Source organism: Phascolarctos cinereus, unplaced genomic scaffold (genome assembly GCF_003287225.1).
Source record: "Phascolarctos cinereus isolate Bilbo 61053 unplaced genomic scaffold, phaCin_HiC Scaffold_726;HRSCAF=1367, whole genome shotgun sequence".
Taxonomy (NCBI): Eukaryota; Metazoa; Chordata; class Mammalia; order Diprotodontia; family Phascolarctidae; genus Phascolarctos; species Phascolarctos cinereus.
Window position 1 is genome coordinate 356533680 of NW_027556098.1, and position 22829 is coordinate 356556508.

A 22829-nucleotide genomic window follows, 5' to 3' on the forward strand; every position below is an offset into this window, starting at 1 on the left:
TAAATGCAATTGGGAAATGTTTAATAAAATAAATAAAAATATAATTTAAAATTAGAAAAGATTGCTGCTCAAGCAGTCATTGGACTCGAGGACCTCTGACATCAGTTCTAGGTTCAAAATAAAGCTCCCTAGCCTGGGAATCAGGCAAAAAGTAGTCCTAACTTTGATACTAACTAGTTATGTGACCATGAGCAAGTCTCCCCTTCCTGGGCCACAGTTTCTTCCTTGGCAAAGTGAGGGGGATGGATTTCATAGTATCCCTCCCTGCTGTGGCATTCAATATTCTGTACTCTAATATTTCATGTTTCCTTCATTTTTAATAAAAATTTGGCAAAACTCTACCCTGATCTTGGATGACACTAAAAGGGATAGGTGTTTTTTTCATTCTTGGATCAGAATGGGGTGGAGGGAGAAGGAGCTGCCCCTCCCACCCACCCAGTTGGTGGCAGCAAAGAAATTCCCCTTTCAGGTCACAGAGGGTCAGGTTGACTAGAAATGGAGACGTGGGGATCTCACACCACCAACCATGGGCCCCAGAACCCAGCCTCCTGCAGAGAAGAACCAGAAAAGATTGGCTGGTGAGTGCAGGAGAGGTTGCCTTCCCACACCAATCCTAATTTGCCCTGCTCCCGGCCCCCTTCTTCTCAACTGTCTCTCCTTCCTCCTTCCCACCACAAAGACTTCCTTGAATCTGTGCAACCTCCCTGGGACTTTGGGACAGCAGGGAACACAGAACTCTTGAAGGGAGCATCCAGAGACGACCCTTCAGGGCAGATACAGGACCTACCAGGGAAGGGCCTTATGGTTCTGTAAGGAAGGGAGAAGAAAAGGCTAGGAAGAGGGTGAGGGAGGCTAAAGTGCTAGAAATGGTGAAACCAAACAGTCAAGCATCTAGTTGACTCAGAGACCAGAACACTTCTTGGGAGAAGTTGACTCAAATGGAGTAGATGATTGAAGAACAAACAGCACCCATCACCCCATTCCTTGGATGAAGAGAGCTTCCCCCAACTTCTCATACCTAGACCTCTGAGTCTGCTTAAGACAGAGAAGAGATAATGGAGGAGAGTGATCTCTGGGATGGAGGCTCAAGGGAAAGCCCTCCCTTTCAGAAACATCACCCTGTCTTTCCCCCATTGACATCAATAAAAGGGGAACCCAGTCATTTTTCTTCATTGGGCTCACCCTGACCCAGCAGGACCTGGAAGGGGGAGAGGGTTTGAAACAAGCAAAAGCTGAAAGGTGCGGGGGAGGGGATGGGGGAGTCTGTGTATTTTTACATCAAATGAGATGCAAATGAGATGCAAATAACATTCAGATCACCTTTTTAAAATGTCAACAGCTCAGGCACTTTTGTAATGGGGCAGCCACGCTGGGAAATGACTCTTTCCAAGCCCCAAGTTGATGTCACTGGCCTTGACAGCCTCCTGTCCCTCAACTCAGAAACTAGGACGCCAACTGTCCCTTTTGCCCTGACCCCTCCCTTATAGGCATATGAAGAGCCAAGGAGGCCTTTGATCTAGAGATCGAGGGGTCCAGTGATAGAGAGGTCTGAGTTCAATATCTAATTCTGGTGTAATCCTCCGGTCTTGCTTCCTTCCACAAAGAAGGGACAGGAGAGTAGGCCAAGGAACAAAACACCCAAGTCCCACAGAAGTTAATAGATTTCTTCCAGACTGACTTAGAGGCAGGGGACAGAGGAGATAGCGTCCACAAATTATCAACTGTCAGTAAGAAAAACCCAGGGAAATGGTAGTCCAGGAGAACCAAGCTCAAGCCATAAGGCTGTTGGGAAGGGGATTCATAGAATCAAAGAACATGGAAACCAGAAGAGAATTCCCTAATTAATTAGCCCAGAGAAGGGAAGGGACCTGCCCAAGGCAACCTGTGCTAAGTAGCAGAGCCAGAATTAAATCCAAGTCATCCGACCCCAAATTCAATATTCTTTCCACTATATGATGATTTGAGATGAATTTTCTCTTTATACCCCATAAATGAAGAGGCAGCCTGGCAAAGGAGAAGAGATCCAGCCTCAGAGTCAGGAAGACCCAGGTTCAAATGGGGCCTCTGACACATTCTAGTAGAGTAAGCCAGAGCAAGGGACTTAGCCTCTCAGTGCACCCAGGGCAACCCTCAAGGCAGAGTAATTGCTAATCAACATTGGTAGAGGGAGTTCCTCTATACCATTGAAACCCCAGGTCCACTCCTTCCCTCCCCCCAAAAAAAGTTTTTATAAATAACATCCTAAATAACAATGAGCTTCTCTACATTGGTAAGGGCTGTCTATTCACAGCCTCCTCAGCAGCCCATAGAGCCAGCCCCACAGTGCCCATCTTAACACAGAGTCCCTTTGGGTTTCCTCCAGACTACGGTAAGAGCCTCCTAACTGGACTCCCTGCTTCTTGCCTCTGCCTCACCCTGTACAGACCATTGAATTAGCCAGATCTGATCATGCCATTACTCTTCTCAAAAACCCTGAGTGGTTTCCTGTTACGTATAGAACTTCCTTTGCCTGACATTCAAGGCTTTCTACAGTCTGGTACCCACATCTCCAACATTCTTTTTCATAAACCCTCCAGGCCAGGAACCTCAGGGCTCCTTGTTTATTCATAGGATCATAGATGTAGGCCCTTAGTGGCCATTTGGTCTACCCATCTCATTTTACAGATAAGAAAACTGAGGCCCACAGAGAATAATTAACTTGCTTTAGATGTCATCAGAGGTGGGATTTGAACCCAGGTCCTCTGATTCTAGAGGAAGCCCTCTCTCTTCTATACTATAGTGCTTCAAACCATCATGACAGCTGTGCATATCCTACCCATCCTTCAAGGCCCAGTTCATGTACCTCCAGGGAGATTTCCCCAACTACTCCAGCCCACACTGATTTCTCCCTTCTCTGAAATTCTACAGTGTTTACTTAGAATTTGTAACACACACACACACACACACACACACACACACACACACACTCACCACCATCTAGCAATTAGATTCTGTCCTGTTTTCTCCTTAATTGTTTTCTCTTTAATTGTTTCCTGTGTGTCAATCTCATCTCCCCAAGCAGAGTGGGAACTCCCCGAGGGCAGAAAAGGGAGAGAGAAAAAAGGAGAGAAGGGAAAAGGAAGAAGGGAGAAAGAAGAGACAGGCAAAGACAGAGAGAAGTAGCAGGAATAAGGGAAAGGGAAAAGAGATAGGAAAGAGTGAAGAAGAGAGGGAAAGAAAAGGAAGATGGGAAAAAGAAGGAAGGCCTGGGGCCAGGCCGTGTTTTGGCTGGTCTCCCTCATAGCACCTAGCATAAGGCTGAGCACCAGGTTGGGGGGGAAGGTGACTTGCTGATTGCCAGATTAATTTATTCCTCACCATCCTTATTCCTGATCCCAGCTGGGAAAATAGCAATAGCTTCCACCTCTGAAGTCAAAGTCAGAGTCAGCCCCATGTCCCCTCCCCACCCTACCCCCAGCTTCTGCCCCCACCTGCTGAGGCTTTAGCAACCACTGTACAGGGAGCAATAATTGGTGAGATAGAGGAGGAAACCACTCAGCAGGGCCAGAGTCAGATTGAGCTCTAGGGAAAAGAGCCCAGCAAACCAGCCAACAACAGAGAGCTCTCTGATCAGAGCCAAAGAGAAGAGACAGGCCAGGCTAAACCACAGAAGAGGGGGAGAGTGAAGAGGGGAGGGGGGTGAAGGAGAAGAGGAAAAGAAGAGAGAAAAAAGGAAAGGAGAGGAAGGGATAAGAGAGAAAGGGGTGGAAAGGAACGTGGGAAAGGGGAGAGAAAAGGGGGGGGGAAGGAACAGGAGAGAAAAGAGAAAGAAGGGAAAAAAAGAGAAAGGGCTAAGAAGAGAAGAGGGGAAAAAGAAAGGGAAAGAGATGAGATGAGAGAAGAGACGAGAAAAGGGAGGAGAGGAGAAGGAAGAAGAGGGGGAAGGGGACAAAGGGTAGGAGAAATTAGAAAAGTAAAGAAGGGAGGGGGAGAGGAGGAAAGGGAGGAAGAAGAAAGCAGAAGACAAAGAGGCAGCATTAGAGGGTCACTGGCAAGTAGTACTCCCTTCAGAAATGGGAAGAGAAGGTTAGAGGAGGACAAGGGATGGGTAGAATGGGGGAATACAAAAAAAAGCAGGGAAATATATTAAGAAAGAAAGGAGAGATGTAGAGAGCAAAGCAAGGAAGAAAGGATACAGAGAGAATAAGGAAAGATAAGGAAAGCATCCAGATGAGATAGGAGAAATGGAAAGGGGAAAAAAGAACATGGGGACAGGGAAAGTGGGACTAGGAAGGAAGAGGAGGACTCCTGCATTCCCTTTGATTCCCTCAGTCCTGTCCCACTCCCCTTTCCACAGGTCTGAGAACCTGAGCTCTAGTCAGGGGTCAAGGAGTCAATATGACAAAGACAGGAGCCTCCAAAGGTCTTCACATCCATCCCTCTATTTCTGAACAGCCCTGAGCTCAGCTCTGCCTTATGTCCCACATCCCCACCCCCACCCATCCAGCACCTGGCACCAGAGCAGGAAAGAAGCTGAGGGAACTAGGGAGGCATCCCCACCCACCAGGAGGTGGAAGACCTCCCCATGTTGGTCCCCTGCAAGCCAGAAGAACCTAAAGTTTGATGAGCACTAGAACTCTGTCCATGTGGAGAGAGGTGAGGGAGGCAGGTAAGAGGAGGTTCTGTTCAGAGAGGCTAGAAATCAATTCTGACAGCAAGATCATCTGAGAGCCCACAGACCCCTCCCAAGGGAATGGGGTGGAGAGAGGATAGAAATTCCCCTTCTTAACCACTTAGCCTCAATAGCTACCCCTAAATTAATAGCATTTAAATGATCTGTAAAAAGGAATGTGTGCATCTGCAGTTACTGTTTCCATCCTGTGGGAGCCTGGGGACAGGCCAAAACCAAATTCTGGCCTCTAGATTGCAGCAGTTTCTCATGGAAAAGTCACAAAGAGGGTCACAGCAAAGACAGAAGCCAATACCACACATCCCTCTCCCTGCCCCATCCTCCCTCTTCCCTTTGTCTAGTCGACCCTCATTCACCTATTGCTTTGCCCCAAGGTCATTAGGGTCAGGCCACACCTCCCTGGTTCAGTCCCTAGCCCATCCCATTGCACAACATGCTGATCAGAGACAGCTGGAGATTCTGACCATTAGAGGCAGGGCCAGAGGAAGAGAGAGGTATGCTCCCCAGGGCTTCCCTCACCATAAGTGCCAGGCAGAGACAGGCAGAAATGCTGCATGCATACATGTATATGCATAATCACAAACAGAGCAAGACACCGTGAGGCCTAAAGCAAAAAGACAGATGGTGGTTCCTACATGGAATCATTCAAGCACTTCAGAGTCACACCTCACATGTGTATACACACACACAAATAGATACTTATATCCAGGTGCACACAGTCATGGTCACCCACACATATGCATAGCCCCCACACACAACATATGTTCAGAGATACACAGAAAAACCACCCCAAGCCAGGACTGAGTCCTGAGTTCGGCCTCCTTCCTTCCCCTCCCCTGCACCCCCACCTTTCCTACTAGCCCAGAATGAGGCCCAGGTGAGGGCAGTCAGGTCCCTGAGGCTGTCCCAAGAAGGCCCTGCCTGTCACTGGTCTGTGATGGATGGAATTAATCTGGAGCTGAGTAGAAGAGAAATAATTAAATCCTGCCAGGCCCACGCTAATGAGAGGGGGGTGGGAGAGAGAAAGGGAGCCCTGAGGCTCAGACCAATATCCCAGAGACAAACCGGGAGAGCCCGAAACCTTAGCCCTCCTGGGAGGGAGGAAGGGAGGGAGAAAGGAAAGGAGGAAGCAAAGAGAGGGTGCAAAGGTTTTGCCTGGGGAGAAGGGATTGAGGGTTTGAGGGATTGAGGAACATGGGTCTTTCATCTCCCCCAAAATCTTCAAATATCCACTTCAATGGGCAGGGAAGGGGTGGGGCCCCAGTTCCTTTGGGCTCTACATCCCAGGGATGAAGGGCTGAGGAGGCAGGGTCGGGGGAGTCAGTGGGGACCAGGCCGCTGCCAGATTGGCTGGAAAGTGGGTCACTTTCCTTTTGGAAAAAGAAAGAAAAGGAAGAAGTAGGTCGCTCTTGGGCCCCCTAAGCCCTGGCACCACCCAAAAGCTTAGCTTTCTCTCTCTCTCTCTCTCTCTCTCTCTCTCTCTCTCTCTCTCTCTCTCTCTCTCTCTCTCTCTCTCTCTCTCTCCCTCTCTCTCTCTCTCTCTCTCCCTCTCTCTCCCTCTCTCTTTCTCTCTCTCTCCCTGGTACAGGGTGGGGCAGGGTGGAGTGGGCAGCTACCACACCCCCTGCCTCTACTTCCAATGCCCTCCAGGGGTGTCTGTAAGCCCCAAGGGAGGAGGCAGGAGACAGAGTACTGCATGATTCTCTGAGCATAGATTGACAGGGGAGGTACCCCTCCCCTTACAGATGTCCCCAGGAGGCCAGCCTCAGCCAGGGTCACAGCTCAGGGATCCAATGATCCCTAGGTGAGAAAGGGCCCACTAGAAAGGCTTCCCTCTCAAACCCCAGGCCAGAAAATGTAGGGCACAGAAGAAGCAGGACCACACATGCAGAGATACCCTCCTCCCCTCCACCCCTCTGCCCCTAGAAGGCCCGATGTGCTACTCTTTACTCCCCTCATCCACACTACTTACTGCCCAGCCCCCTCACCCACTCTTCTGCCACCCAGGCCCCTCGCCCACACTACCCACCCACCCTCAGTGCTGACTCCTCTCTCTTCCCCATCTCAGTTGGCAGAGGCGTTGTTGCTATGTTACCGTGGATAGGATGGACAGACAGCAGCTCCAGCTGCTTCTTTCCCTGAGCTCCTCATGCTCTGAGTCCAGGGGGTGTGAGAAGCAAAACGGAGGACCCCCCCACCAACAGCTACTGAGTGAGGGAAAGGAGGATGAGCTCTCTTGGTCACTACACAAAGAAGACATTAGAGGCCCCCCAGGGGCACTTTCCTGGGGAGATATAAAGGAGACAGCCTCCTGGGCCAGAGTCCCTGGATACCAAGCACCATAGTTCAGCCACGTGGGGAAAGCCTAACAGGTGCTGAGGTGTCCAGTGTGCCCCAGTAAGGGAGGAGTGATATCTAATGACTTTACCAGGATGGTCCCCTCCCACCTCATGCCAAGAACAAGATGTCGAATTTCTCCTGGGATTGAGCAGGAAGGTCTAGGAATACAAGCTAGGTCCTGGTTCCCATTTCCTTGTCCTTTTCATCTCTCTCACCTTTACTAAAGAACCTGCTTTTCCACGGCTTTGAGTTGATGGGCAGGTGGGGGTGAGGAGAGAGAGAGAGAGAGAGAGAGAGAGAGAGAGAGAGAGAGAGAGAGACAGAGACAGAGAGAGAGACAGAGACAGAGACAGAGACAGAGAGAGAGAGAGAGACAGAGACAGAGACAGAGAGAGAGACAGAGACAGAGACACAGACAGAGAGAGAGAGAGAGAGAGACAGAGAGACAGAGAGAGAGAGAGACAGAGACAGAGACAGAGACAGAGAGAGACAGAGAGAGAGAGAGAGACAGAGAAAGAGAGAGAGAGAGAGAGAGAGAGAGAGAGAGAGAGAGAGAGAGAGAGACAGAGAGAGAGAGAGAGAGAGAAGCTAGGTCTAGTGTGATTATTTGAGCCAGGTAGGAAGGAGCATCTATGGGTATGTCTTTTTTTGTGAGTGGACACAGATGGACATGAATCTGCATGCAGGCTTATTTGAATGTACATTGTTTTGACACTCAAGCGTTTGTTGTGTTACAATGTGAACATGTCTATAATGTGTATGTGTTACCATATGCATGCATGTCGGTATGCATGCATATGTATTACAGTGTATGCAAAGTGGCATATCTGTAATGGCATTGGATAGTTATTCTCATGTGGTATCGATGGGCATATTCATGTTACATGTGTGGTATTGGTATGCATGTACAAGTTGTATATGTGAAGGAACATTGGCATGTCTAACACCTCCACCCACTCCAAAAGGCTTTAGAACCCTTGTTGTCCATAATATGTCAAAATCCCAAACTCCCCACCATCATTCACCCTTCCCAGTCACCTCTACTCAAACCACACTCCTATGACCCCTTTCTCCCCTCAGCTTTTTCTTTGCAGTCTGCCCGAAGGAAAGACCTGGGCCTCCAATGGCATTGAAAGGTTAATGGAAATAGAAAGAGGATCCAGAAATCTTGCCTCCTATAGCTAATGAAGATAGTAAGTAATCCAAATAAACATGCATATATCACAATTGTACATACAGAATAGTGAGGTCACAGGCATGCAAGCACATATTTACATTCACATACACATGGATATGCCTACTGGAATCATTAGACCTTTCAGGAGTCATTTATTCCCATTTCTGTTTGGAGTTCCATTTAGATACCTGGGGGTCTCTTCTGTCCTCAGAAAAGAAGCTGAGACTGCCTCTGCTTTTCCTACTCCTATTTCTCCCACATCTCTCTTCAGGAAGTGCTTTCTAACCTTAACTAGTCCTGCCTGAGCATACACCTAACCATGGTCTCCTTTAGTCCCAGGAAAGGGGAATGGCCAAACTAAGGCCTGGTTGGGGAGCCTCAACATTTGAACAGACTCTGCTGTGATGATGACTATCCTTACCCCCACATCTTTTTTTAATTATCTAATAAGGGGGAAACTGAAATATAGGAGCAAACTCTGAGGTTAGGTTCTCCTGTTATCCTCTCTGCCACTCAGGAAACATGACAGGCATGAAGGATAATGATTTGGTTTTCCTCTCATCTTCTGCCCATTTTAAGATCCCCAAACCACCTCCCCAACAACTCTTGTAGGCTGTTGAAAAAGAAATTGAGGACTTTCTCACTCTCCACAAAGTCGTGCAAGGAGACCGAGCCAGATGTTCAGGGATTCTCGGCTCAAAGGTCAGAAGCAAAGGAGCAGAATGATTAGGGCCTGGGTCCTACACAGACAAGAATAGAGACAGGGAATCAGATACAGGCAAAGGCCATTATACAGCCCTAGGGGACTCAGTCAGGGGTCAAGCTCAGGCCAGCACAGCAGGAGGAGCAGTCGATGAGGACCAGTTCAGTGCAAAGATGGGGACAGTGAGCACAAGAGCAGCCTGTAGTGGGGCGGGGGGAGGGGAGGGGAGGAGAAGATCAAAGATCAGCAAAGAAAAGGCCTGAAAACCACAAGGAAGAGAAGAGAGGGAAGAGGAGCAGGAAGCAGGACCCTTGAACCTGGGCTTGTGAAAGCCTTTTCCAGGCAGGGATGGCTCCAACCTGAAAGCTCATCAAAGCCATTATATAACCAAGAGATGGAGGAGCAAAGCTGAGCTGTGCACACATATCCTGCTCCATACCAACACACACACACACACACACACACACACAGTTACAAATATGCACATGCACACACCACCTCCCTGGTACCCACAAGACTGCAAACACTTAGTCCCTGCAAAAAGCACATTATAAAGAGAGTCATTTTGGTGGGGTATATCAAAATAGGGTGGGCAAAGAAGGGACCCATTGGCTGGAAGTCCAGGATCTTAGCCCTCAAAATTCAGATATTCCATCTAGAGAAGGGTGGAGCATAGGATAGTAGTATAGGGCTGGGGAAATCTGGAAACCACATCAGAGGAGTGGGGAACACAGGGATTAAGTTCATCATTTGTCCTCTTTGATAGGCGTGGGCACCTGTCTGTGTAGGGGTAAGCCCCTTTCCTCTCCCTGAGACTACTCTCCACCTCATTCAACAAACCAGAGCTCAGAGCTCAACCCAGCCCAGAACCAATAATCCAGAAACTAGGACCCAGAGTCCAGCCTAGCCCAAAGTCCCAGAGCCTTCCAGCCCTACTGAGAGAGGAAGGATTCATTTGAATATTTGATTGCTCTCTTGGGGAAGGGGGTTGAGCTTGCAATCACTGCTCCTACCAACTGTTCCCCCACAGACTATTTTACATGTCCTGAACTTATATCACCCAAGGACAAAAACAAGACACCAGGAAAGCCCTAGGGACAATAGGGAATCCAGATACCAGAGGGGGCCCTCATAGGGAACTGGTTCCTAGACCAGTAGGAGAGCTGGATAGCAATACGCAGAGGAGCTAAGGGCTTAAGAGATGGGCCCAGGCATCCCCCTTTCCCATACCCCCAGCAACTATTCCCTAGGAGCTTCTATCCAGCTCTGATCCCCATCCTCTCCATGTCTCCAGCCCTCCCCTTATTCCTCACCCATGACTCTGAACCTCCCCAATCCATTTTAATCCCCTGGCCTCTCCTTGCCTCCAGTTTTCCCCAACTCCCTCTTCCACAACTCTGAACAACTTCCCACCCTCAAACTCTGCCTGGAAATCCTATCTCACTCCCACCACTACAAGCCCACCTCCCTCTAGGAAGCCACCCCTCCAAGTACACAGACTTGGTTGAACTCTCATGAATGCCTGGGTCTCAACCGACCCAAACGAACTTCTAAATTACTACCTCAGAACCCTAAAGATGACCTGATCTGCCCCCCACCAACCAGGAGTCACTGAATGGGAACACCTTGGGTTCAGTGATACCTGTCACTGTCCTCCCCAACATCCTCAGTGCATGAAGCAAGAGCATGGAGCTGGGGGCATAGTTCCCACCCCCTCCATGATCCCAGAGATTTTCCCTGGGATATAGGTGAAAACTAAGGGATCAAGTATTAAGCCACTTCCCTAGGGTCCTTCAGGGCATGATGGAGCCTGGAGTCAGAGAAGGGACCTCCCTCTCCACCACCCACCCACCCAGTATCAGAGAAGGGTCCCTGACTTGCCGTCACAGCAAGTGGGTCGGACAGCAGCAAGACCTCCGGACCCTGCTCCAGTTTTCAATTAGTACAGAGGACAGCGGTCCTTTCAGCACCGTGGACAGCTTCCAGTCTGAACCAAGGGGCTCCTTTCAGAGCTGCTTAGGCCTGGGGAACTAACTAGAGGAAAGAGGGCACGGTTCCCTCCACCATTCAGCGCAGGAATCCTTCTTTGTCAGGGCCCTTCCCACAGCCACTGGCCCCTTCCTGCCCTGTCCCCTCCCAGCTAACCACATTCCTTCAACAGCCCAGCCCAGCCCGGCAGCTAATCCACAGGAGGCCAAAAGATATAAACGGAGGGGCTGAAAACCCGGATGCCTGGGTGCCCCTACACACACTCCCATTGCCTTCAGGAACTCACCCCCACTCTTCACTCCTCAGTCCCAAGGGAAGGACAGAAATACTCACCCGGTGACAGGTGTGGGCCTGGGGTATCCTGCTTCTGCTGCCCACACCCAGCTCGGTGGCCCCCTTCGAGAGGGAGCCTTCTCCAGTCTGGGGGTGGGGCGGGCAGGGCGGGGCAGGATGGGCGGGGCGGGGTAGGGGGGGCGAGCCATGTGGCAGAGCCGAAAGAGCTCATGGAGCCTACTGAGCCTAGAGGAGCAGCGGCAGGCGGGCAGGCGGGAGGAAGAAGGAGGGAGGAGAGAAACTGGGAGCCTGACTGGGAGGTGGGGGTGACAAATGGGGGTGAGGGAATCCTTTCTCATTTCACTCCATCCTAAGCCCAGGTTCCTTCATGTCTGAGTTAGAAGGGGACATCAAGACAAGACCCCCAGCAGGGAAGTTCCTCCTTAAGGTTCTTGGGAGCAGAAGAGTAGCCTAGGGTCAGCTCCCACTACCACCACCACCATTTTTGCCCCTTTGTTAACCAAGCGGTCTGACAGTGATTCCAAAAAGAAAGACACTCATGGAAGGCACCCTCTGACCACAAACACATGCATAGTCTTGCACATAGTTGATGCACACAAGGCATGTTCTCTGACATGCATGTGCACCCTAGTACATGCACACTGACAGATATACATTCATATAGGTATGCACACTCACAGGCACATGCCCACCCTCTGGCATACATGCATTAATTAATGCAAGCCCTCACATACACACTGGGACACACACATATGAACGCCTCCACAAACCCAGATTTCCTGGGTTCCCCAATTGCAGAAGGGGTGGGCATCTGCAAGCATGTTTTGAAGCATAGGAAACTATTTTGGTATGGACCAGCATGTGAGAATCTGAGTACATGTGTTCTACATATGTATGTTCAGGCCATTAACATGTTATATATGTGTAGCCGATGTCCACACAGAGCCTTCTCCACCAGCTTTCCAGCTGAGTTCCCAAGGGTAAGCTCTCCACATAAGAATGGGAGAAGCCAACCACCTCAGCCATAATACCCTTCCACATGCTTTATTGTGCCTGCCTGGAACCTGGGTTAGGGTGAGGGCCCCCACCAGGTTACCACAACAGATGAGCAAGCGCCTATGCCCACCCAGAAACTAGCAGCCTGTTACCATAACGATGAAGCAGCTGCCTCGCCTGCTCAGAATCACCAGCCACAGCCCAGGCTCTCCAGGAAGCAAAGCTGCCTCCCTCCTAACAGGGAAGGGGGAGGGGGAGAGGGAGGGAGAAGAAAAGGCAGGGTGGGGACAGCCAAAGGCTGATCAGCTGTTCTCCACTCCCATAGAGACATTTAGCCCCTCAAGCTGCAGCAAGAGGGATTGAGGTTAGACTTCAGAGTGGATCACAGGATTCAGAGCTGGGAGAGACCTTTGACACCATCCAGCCTCTTTTATGGAGGAAAACACTAAAGCCTCAAAAGGGAAAAGGTTTTGCCCAAGGTCACAGAGGAAGTCAGGGGCAGATCCAAGACTAGAACCCAACCCTTCTGATTCAAGTCCAGGGCCCCTTTCCCTACAATAAAACTGACCGACTTTTAATCCTGTATGGAACAGTGAGACTGAGCAGAGGTGCCCGAGGTGGCTGTGGCTCTCCTTGAGAAATGGAGATTCCTCTTCCAGGGAACCAGGGGGCCAGGGAGCACTGGAATATTCAGCCCAGCCAGGCCTGAAGACAGACTTGACCACTTCTGGGTACAATTCTTCCTCGACTCTCTACACACACACACACACACACACACACACACACACACACACACACACACACCAGCCACACCCAAGGCTGAGGATTGTTACCTAAATCCCTAGAAGGCAAGGTAACCATGAGCATGAGGCTTCTGTCTGGGCAGCTGCAATTTGCCCACTTCTAGAAACCAGGATGGAGATTAGACACAGGTTGGATTCCTGCCTTCTAATCTGCTCTGAAGCCATGCCCTTCCTCCCACCATCTATCTTTCCTTCCCTGGGCTCCTGACCTTGCCCTTCCTCCCCAGCCCCAGCTCTTCCCAGTGCTCCTCCCTCGGGGTACTTGATGTTATAAGGGCCTGGGCTGGTTTAGCTCCTTTATCCTTGATCCAATCCCATTTCTATTGGATTTTGCCAGAAGCTGGGCTGCCCGTTTAGTGTCTCATTAGGCTTAGGCTGAAGGGAGAGGCTGCTGCTCTGTTTGGGCCTGGGCCAAGCTGGACTTGGAGGAAGGGTGGTACAGGGAGAGAGGGATTATTGGTACCATTGTGATCACAATCACAAAGACCTTGTGCTTACTCCAAGCCCATTCTAGCAGATTCTCCCCATAGCCACAGGTGCAAAGGTGATATCCCTAAAGCACAGGTCTGACAACATTGCTACCCTCCTCAATAAACTCCATCAGCTCCCTATTACCTCTAGGATCAAATATAGACTCATCTGTTTGACATTTAAAGCCCATAACAAATTGGATCCGGTCTTTCCACCCTTATTATAGCTTACTCCCCTTCAAGAACTCCACAGTTCAGCCAGCCTGGCCTTCTCACTGTTCCTCACATAAATCATTCCATCTACCATAGACTGTACCTCAGTGACTAGAATGTACTCTCTCATGACCATCACATCTTAAAATCTCTAGTTCCCTTCAAAACTCAGTTAAATCTCTGCCTCCTATAGGAAACTTTCCTGATTCCTCCCAGCTGTTAGTTCCTCCACTCCAAAACAACTTGTATTCATTTTTATATATTCATATTGCATATATTCATCTGTGTATATGTTGTCTCTCCCTACAGAATACAAGCTCCTTGACAGCAAGAACTGTTTCATTTTTTGTTTTTATATTTCCAGGCCTGGTGCATAGTAAGCACTTCATAGAAATGTTTGCTAATCAATTGATTTGATAGCCTGGGAAGGGCCAAAAACATTGTGTAGACAGAGAGGTGAGGCCTGAGTAAGGGACTCTCAGTTGATCAGTTACACTCTCCATCTCGGATTTGATTTTACCATTTGCTCCACCAGATATGGGGAGGTTGGTTTACAGGAGACAATATGGTACAGTGCAAAGGAAGATGTTTTCAGAGAACATAGATTTGATTCCTCCCTCTGCCATTTACTGGCTATATAACTTCGGATAAGTCATTTACCTACTCTGGTCTTCATTTTCCTCATCTGTAAAATGAAAGGTTTGGACTTGATAACCTCTCAGGTCCCCTCTGATTCTAAATCTAAGATCTCATAAGTCAGAAAGGGCCCCTAGCATGTGGGTTTGTTCAAAAGGACCCCCAAACCACCCCTTCCAGTGTCTCAAAATCCTTGTGACCAGGAAGCTTTTCCTAAAGAAGCAGTTCCTTCTACTGGTAGAAATATGGGATTTAGAGTCAGATGACCTGAGTTCAAATTCTTGCTCCATTATTATTGTGATCAAATCTCTTGTTCCCTCTCTAGGCTTCATCTACCTAAAGCCTAAAATCAAGTGGCTGGATAAGCCGACCTCTAAGCTCCCTGCTAGCTCTACATTCTACGGTCTGCTATGGTGTCTAACTTCACTCCCTCATGCTGCAGGCAGCATCTCAATGGGAGTGGAGAATAGCTGTTCAGCTTTTAGTTATTCCTGCCTTCCCTTCCTTCCCTGTTTGAAGGCATCCTTGATTGCTAAGGTCCCTTCCTAACATTCTGTGACTGTATGTGCCAGCCTCAGGGGAAGTATAGCAGGTACGGAGCTTCAGCAAGGATGTAAGAGTGTGTGTGTGTGTGTGTGTGTGTGTGTGTGTGTGTGTGTGTGTGTGTGTGTGTAGGTAAGAGGGAGCACAAGTATGCATGTGAAAATGTGAGAAAAAAACAGATGAGAGACCTGTTTCTAGGAGTATGAAAAACCTGAACACATGTACTGCATTCATGTGTGTACATATGTGATTGGATATGTGCATGTGTGTTGCATGTGTGTGACCTAGGCAGGGGCCTTGTCTGTGTCTCCCTGACCTGTGCCGATGTTCCTTTTAGAAACACCTGCCCAACCAGCCCTTCCCTGTTCCCATTTTTAACATTGATTCACAGCCAACTCATGAGCCTTCCCCGTCTCCTCTCCCTTTCTCTCCTCTCCTCTCTTTTCCCCCTCCACTTTCTTAGGGCTCATATGGACCCTTTCCTAGGGTACCCCCCTAGTATGGAAGGATAGGAAGGACTCCCCCCACCAGAAATGGGGATTGACTTGTCTGAACAGAGGATGGAACCCAGACACTTTCTTCCATTCCCAGTCAATCCTGAGGCAGTGAGAACCTCAGGTCCTGACCTTCCAAGAGTATCAGAACAGAGGACCATACCCCCTGTAGGCTTTTCATTGCCTGCCCTAGTCCATATTACAGTAGAAATCACAGAGTGCCAGAGCTACAAAGGATAATCTAGTGACTAGTCCAACTGTCTCATTTAACAAAGAAGGAAAGTGAGGACCAGAGAGAGGAAATGACTTGCCCACCATCACACAGCGAGTCAGTGGACAGAACCAGAGCCCCATTTGAGGAACCTTCTTGAGACTCTCTTCATTGGGCATAGGAAAGACCCTGCAGTGTTGAGAAAGAATAATCCAACTCCTTTCAGTTATACAGAGAGTATAGACCTGCCTATTGGAGACAAGGGACTGTACAAAATGACTACCCATGCCTGAAGAGGGGAAATTGAAGAGGTTAGGTAAGACGCCTCACATCTACCAGACTAAACTGGGCAGAAGAGCCTCAGTGAAACCACTGACATCAAAGAGACTGACCCACGGGGCCCAAGATCCCATCATTCACCCAAGGCTGGCGCCACCTGCTCCCATATAGCCCCTTCAGTCCTGTCCTGCCAACCTGTCCCTCCCCCCAATAATAACATCATCAGTGCTATGCTTCAGATGGCCAGGGCCCCCAGGGCCCCAGTTTTTGTTCTTACACTCATTGCTCAAGGCCAGAAAACCAGGGAGATGAGATAATTCGATGCCTCATTCTTGCCCCCATCTTCCCTGTCCAGTGAGGAAACCCGGACCTAGAACCTAGAACTCTGGGCTTCTGATCCACCAAAGGATAAGGGCCAAGGTAAGCTTTCACCGACCCCTTAACAGTAAGAGAGACCCTAAAGTGACAAGGATCCCAGGGAGCAAAGGTCCCACCTCCAAATGGCTGCGAGGGTGCAGAAGAGGCTGCAGGAATGACCTGAGAAGTCCAAGGCTCCCTCCCCCTCTCCCTCGTGCCCCTCTCCCTTAGGAAATCCCCCTGGGAAAACATTTCAGAGTGAATCTCGTTCACATTCACAAGCATACAGAATAACATTCACACAGACACAGTCTCACAGATACACTCACACAATCACACACAGATCGAGAAAACTTCTCTCCAGGGGCCCTTCCCCCGCTGCCCCTTCGTCCTCTCTGCAGGGGAGGGGGATCCCCTAAACTGGCCCCTGCAGCCAGGGCTCCCTCCGCCCCCAAAGTCCTGAGATCCAAGTCCCCCTCCTTTCCTCCCCCCTTCCCTTGTGCGGAGGCGGGAGGGGGCGGGAGCTTAGTCTCCCCTGGAAACCGGGTCTCCGCCTGGCCCCTGGCGCCGCCGCCACGGCCACTGCCACCACGCCGCCCGTTGCCCTCCCGGGGCTTCGGAACAAGTGGTGATTTCGGAACCCAGAGCCGGGACAGCCAGCATCCTCCTCCCGGCCTGGGCCTGGGGTCCCTCCCTCGCCCCCAGCCCCAGCCCCCAGACAAGGCTGCAGGGCTGCAACCCCTGGCGAAGGGAGAGAACGAAAATAGAGGACCCTCCCCTTTTCCCCTCCCCAGGCAAGGGAGGCCGCTGGCGGGGGAGGGGAGACGGGGAGGGGACGGGGGCTGCAGCCGCAGCTGTCCGAGCGGGACGGGGGAGGGCACTGCAGAGGGGTGGCAGGCTTGGCTTTGGGACCCCCCTCCCCCAGCGCCGCCTTACCTGGCCCCGGCCGGGCTGAGGTTGCAGTCTGTCAGTCTGGCCGGTCACACGGCGGCCCGGAGGCTGCCCGGAGGCGGAGGGCTGGAACCGTTGGGGTGGGGGGAGAAGCGGCAGGCCAAGCCAGGGGGTTCAATTCGGTGACACTGAGGCCCGGAAGCTGTCCGAAGGCAGCAAGCTGGGATGGTTGAGGGGGCCACCAGGCCGGGGACGCGGGGAGAAAGGGTGGGGGGGTTCCGGGCACTGCGGAGCCCCCAGCAAAGGGGCCGCGCCGGCTGCGGAGCCGGAGCCTCAGAGACTGGGAGGGAGCCCGGCAAGCTGCGGAGGGTGGATTTCCCGGGAACCCGGACGGGAGGCGGGGGGGATCCCGCCCGCTCCGCCCCCGCGCAGGACGAGCCGGGGAAGGGGGGGGAGGGCGGGGCCGGAGCAGCCAGGGTAGGGGCGGGAGCTGGAACCCAGGAGGGCTCGGGCCCCTGCTACCTCTCCAGCCTCTTGTCTGGCGGGGGCGAGTGCAGATCTCTGCTCGATCGGAGTGAGCTATCCAATGTCCAAGGCTGGGGGGGGAGGGGTGCTGAGACCACCCTGAGGAGCGCCCCCCAGTGCCCAGGGCTGAGCTAGGCGGAGGCGGGGGATTTCCCTGGGTAGCCTTCAGGGATGCGAAAGAGACTTCGCTCCACCTCCTAGCAGCTGGGAGGGGGAAATAGGTGGGGAAGAGGGACCTCATCCTTGCATCCAGATACATAGTAACAAGCATACATAGACAGTCACAACCACACACAGGGTTGGTACAGGCTCCTGGTGTGTTGTACAAGCTCCTGGTGTGTAGACATACATACCAGTCTCCCAAGCAGACAGTGAGTGACACAGGGTCCAGGCTCATGGTTACAGTCCTTATCACACATAATTTCTGCCTCTGTCTCGCTGTGTGTCTGTCTGTCTCCCTCTGTCTCTCTCTCTCTCTCTCTCTCTCTCTCTCTCTCTCTCTCTCTCTCACACACCACACAACACACACACACACACACACACACACACACACCCCACAACCTGAATAGTTACAGTTTCTCACAGTCCCACTTCATCAGTCACTCACACACATACGCCAAACAGCTGCAGAAACTGTGACACAAGGCATAAGCAGCCTGAGAGAGAGTTTCTCACAAAAGGTCACACACCAAACTCCCACATAGAACCTATCATGTAGGGACACACAGAGACTGGGACATATGCACAAAGTCCCCTACTATCACACATCTTCACATCCATAACAGATTTACAGACACACCCTCTGTTCTCCAAACCTGTCCAAACTCCCCTAACTTCCATAACTGCCCCTCCTAAAACTCTAAATATCCATACTCTGGAAGCCCTGATCCTTCTCTACCTTTCCTTTGTCCCAAAGTTACCATGACAAGAGCCCAGTACAGTGAGACACCTCATCCCACCCCTACCCCCCACCTTCATCCCAGCTGCTCTGCAGTGAAAGAAATTAAAGCTACATCTAATTGGAGTCCTGAATCAACCTGCAAAGAAAGAAACCTCACCCCATCCCTGTCCACGCTTATTCCCTGCATTCAGGGGCTGGGTATGGGGAAGGGGCATGCTAGTCCCATGATAGCTAGGGAAGTTTGCAGGGCTTAGACTGAGGAATAGACGGGACTGGCAGGAGGCAGGCAGGCTACAGGAGAGCCAACTGCAGTAGTCCCTTGAAACAGCTCCTTCCTGGCCCAGAGTGATCCTGGGAGGGGGGAGGGGGCAAATGGGAGAACCCACATAGGCCCAACAGGCTGAGAGCAGTAGGGGAGCTACACAAGTCTTTGCTACATGGCAAAGACTTCCCACCCTGCTGAGAATGGAGCTGTGGGTGGGGGAGATCTAAAGCAACCTTTCCACTACTCTTTTCTCCACCCCTCACTCTGGGCACAGAAAATGTGGGATCCCACATTCTGACTGACACCTAACCCTTCCCCAACACACACACACACACACACACACGTTCTCACACGCACACACACACACACACACACACACACAATTTCTTTGTATCTCCCTGTTGCTCCTTTCCCTTTTATAAAGGGAGAAAGTAAGGCCTAGAGAGATGAAACAAAGGACCCAGGCAGCCCTCTGACACCTCCCCTTTCTCCCTTCTTATACCTCATCCACCCTAGGTTGGTTCAAGAGCAGTACAGTGGGAAAAGCATTAGATTTTAGAGTTACTGGACCAGGATTCTTATCCCAGTTCTGCTATTTATTGTTTGTGCGACCTTAGGCAAATCACTCAAACTTTCTGAGCTTCAGTTTCTTCCTCTGTAAAATAAGGTACTTGAAAAACAGGATCCCACTACTCCAAATCCTGTGCTCTCTATGGAGCAATCCCTTGATACAGAGACGGCCTGGCCAGGTGAGTCTCAGGCTTCTAAATAGGACCTACTGTATTATCTTCAGGAGGGAACTTCCTCTCTTTGGGCCATATCCATCTTCATCATTAAAATGAAGAGGAATGACCAGCACCAAGAATACAACCTAGACAGGAAATGGACCTTGGAAGTGGACCTGGAGGAATGGGAAGAAGAGTCAGACCTCTAGTGGGAGAAAGGCTGGGAGGAGTCCTGAACCCAAGGATGTTGAGGACACAGACTCATGATTGACCTAGAGCAATAGGTGAGAAAGCTCCAGCTTCCCAAGGAAGTAAAAGCGGATGTATGAAGTGCCTACTGATTGTGAATCAGCCGGACACTTCCCCTCCTCCAGGTCAGAATGACAAGGAGGCAAGAGGGAGGGTCCTGGGCTTGTGCTCAGCCCAGGAAGGACTACCAGTGATGTGAGTTGTGTTTCTAGAGGAACCAGGAACCAGAGAACATGCCAACAAGGAGAAAAGGAGGTGGCTTAAAGGTCAGGATGGGATTTGGGACGAAGACAAGGAATCATCTTTTTCTTCCAGGACCCAGGAATCAGGATGGATAGCAAAGTGGAGGAGTAAACAGAATTAGAATACAGGTCCTTTAACGCTTAGAGTCTAAGTTCAGAGATCTTTCCACCACAGCCCAGCCTAGAAGCTATGGGGTGGGAGGGGCTGGGGGGGAAGAGAGGTTAAGATCAGTACAGGACCTCATTGAAAAAGGCAGGAAATGAGTAAGAGTCAGTTCAGTCTAGGCCATAACAGGTCAAAGGAGAGGCCACTGGTGGGGACTGGACCAAACTGAAAACCTCCCTAAACCTTAGTTTCCTCATCTGTAAAATGGGTATAATAGTAAAAGTTACTTCACAGGGTTGTTGAAAGGACCAAATGAGATTATTATATATAAATCACTTTGCAAACCTTGAAAGTGCTATATAAATGTTAACTTATTATTATTGAAATGGAGATAATAATACATTACTTCATAGGGTTATTATGAGGAAGGTGTTTTGTAAACCTCATAATGCTATAGAAATGGGAACAATTATTAATGAAATATGAATTTCATTCAAGCCAGGGGGAGGCTGGAGATGAACAGTAGGAATAGGTTTACACACAAACACACACACACACACACACACAGCCACCTGGCTCTGCACTGGTCTCCCACTCACCTTGTTGAAGTTCCCTGGCAGCACAACAGCTTGAGGGTGGAGCACAGTTCAGGGATGAAATCAGGATGGAAGGTCACTCACAGCCCCTTCTGGTCCCTCATATTACTATCACCATCACCATTCCCCCACCCTACTCCACTTCCACCATTTTATACTCTGTGCATTATAACTTGATGTCAACCATAGAAAAATGCTGAAAGGTTTGGGTGGGAGTTGTAGATCTAGGCATGTGGTGGTGGAATAGTTGGTAGAGTACTGGACCTGAACCCAGACCCAGATAACCTGAGTTCAAATCTATCCTTAGACACTTCCCAGCTGTGCAATCCTGGGCAAGTCACTTAACCTCTATTTATCTCAGTTTCTTCAACTATGAAATGGAGATAATAATAATCAGAGCTGTTATGAGGATCAGATGAGATATTTGTAAAAAGAAAACGACACAGCATAGTGCCTAGCACATAGTAGGCATTATACAAGTGCTTATTCTCTTCCCTATCCCTCGTCCCAGATATCTGCTACATCCCTAGAAGTGGTCCTGACCTACATGGCATACCTACATGATAGAAAGCTTACTAAACACTCTAAAACCTCCATTAATCCCAGCCACAGACCCTCCTTCCCCTACCCACACCAGTGAAATAAAGACATCCACACTTTGGGCTACAATTTTTATTTCTCAGAACCCTAAATCACAGGCACTGTCCTCCTGGACTCTATCTTACGCTGGTACCCAAGTCAGGGACCCTCAGAGTGGAGTGGGAAATAAGACGAAAATGCTGCCCAGTTCCTCTTCCCTGGGCACAGCCCTGCTCACATCTCACCACCCCCCCCATTCACCCTGTTCACTAGCCCTAGAAAGAAGAGCTGGCCTGGATGGGGCTGGGCATCCCCTACGAGGAGGAGCAAGAGGCTGCTGGGACCCTGGCTCCTCTAGACCCTGGGCAGCAGCTTAGCCCCCGGCAGTCCTGGCGGAAACGACGTAAGGAAAAGCAGTAGACGAGGGGGTCCAGGCAACTGTTGAGACTGAGCAGGGCCAGACTGAGGGTATGCAAGACATCCAGGGTGGAAGGCACCAGACACTCACTATCTCCATTGTCACCATCATTCCCCGCCTGTCTGGCCACCCAAGGTGCTAGGATGAGGGTGGTAGGGTGCCAGGCAGACAGCAAACACCAACAACAGCCCCAGTACCATGGTCCGTGCCATACGTCGATGGGAACCAGTAGCTAAAGGACCCAGAGACGCCCCTCTCGATGTAGGAGGTACCACCAGCACCCGAGCCAAGGATATGTAGGCCCCGAGGACCAACAGGAAGGCAGCAATGAAGAAGCCCACAGTGATATAGGCCATGTCTTGCCGGGCCCAACCGTGCTCAAAGCAGCGGGTAGTGCCTCCCGGGCCAGGCCGAAGAGCCTGAGCAGAGACCAGGGACGGAGCAGCACACAGGCCAAGCAGAGCATCCAGGTAGCAGTACAGACAGCCTGGGCCACGCGAAGCTGGTTGAGGGGCAGGCGGGTACCGAACCCAGGCTTGGGCCCCTGCACAGTGCAATAACGACTGACACTGATGAGGACCATAAAGGAGATGGCGGCATAAGTGGCAGCGTAGTATGTGGCTCCAGTGACATGGCAGACAGAGGCAGGGAAGGGCCAGTGGGCCCGGCCCAAGTAGTAGGTGAGCCAGAAGGGCAGCGTGAGGGTGAAGAGGATGTCCGCCACGGCCAGGTTGAGCAGGTAGAGGCGCAAAGCTTGGCCTAGTCTTCCCCCACCCCTCCCAAAGACGGCCAAGGCAGCCAGGTTGGCAGGCAGTCCCAGACTCAGGGCCACTGCATAGGCTGCTGGCACCACAATGAAGCGGGCAGGATCATCCCAAGGGCCACATCCTTGAACGCCTGCTCCTGCTTCTGTGTTGTTCATTGGCTTCCAGGGAGAGGCGGGTGGGCTGTGGGAAGAAGGGGGAGAGAGGACCATGAAGGGTAGAAGGAGGGAAAGCAAACAAAGGCAAAGGGAGGGCTTATCTCTTTGTCCCCTCCTCCCACCCCTCCCAAGGAAACCACGCAGCCACCCCTTCTACAAGAAGCATTTTCCAATCCCCAGTAATGCTAGTGCCTTCCCCTCTGTCAATTACTTCCAGTTTATCCTGTATGTAGCTT

At 50.8% G+C, this 22829-nt stretch overlaps 2 protein-coding genes across 3 annotated transcripts in view; both read right to left on the minus strand.

The window, feature by feature from the left end:
• The window catches only part of DLGAP3 (DLG associated protein 3), an 80578-nt gene extending 62911 nt beyond the window's left edge, over positions 1 to 17667 (minus strand). Inside the window, exon 1 of one of the 2 annotated variants that reach the window (XM_020983710.2) lies at positions 17111 to 17667. The gene's annotated coding sequence lies outside the window, so the exon portion shown is untranslated. Of the gene's footprint in view, positions 1 to 11211; positions 11315 to 17110 lie in introns of those variants that run through there. The other variant, XM_020983711.2, reaches the window with a different exon arrangement.
• Positions 17668 to 21518: 3851 nt separating this feature from the next.
• Positions 21519 to 22610, minus strand: LOC110206394 (platelet-activating factor receptor-like). Its single transcript, XM_020983723.2, is given in 3 exon segments — positions 21519 to 21819; positions 21821 to 22120; positions 22123 to 22610. Coding segments are annotated over 3 exon segments (1023 nt in total). The 5' UTR covers positions 22594 to 22610; the 3' UTR covers positions 21519 to 21567.
• Between the last annotated feature and the right edge of the window lie 219 nt (positions 22611 to 22829).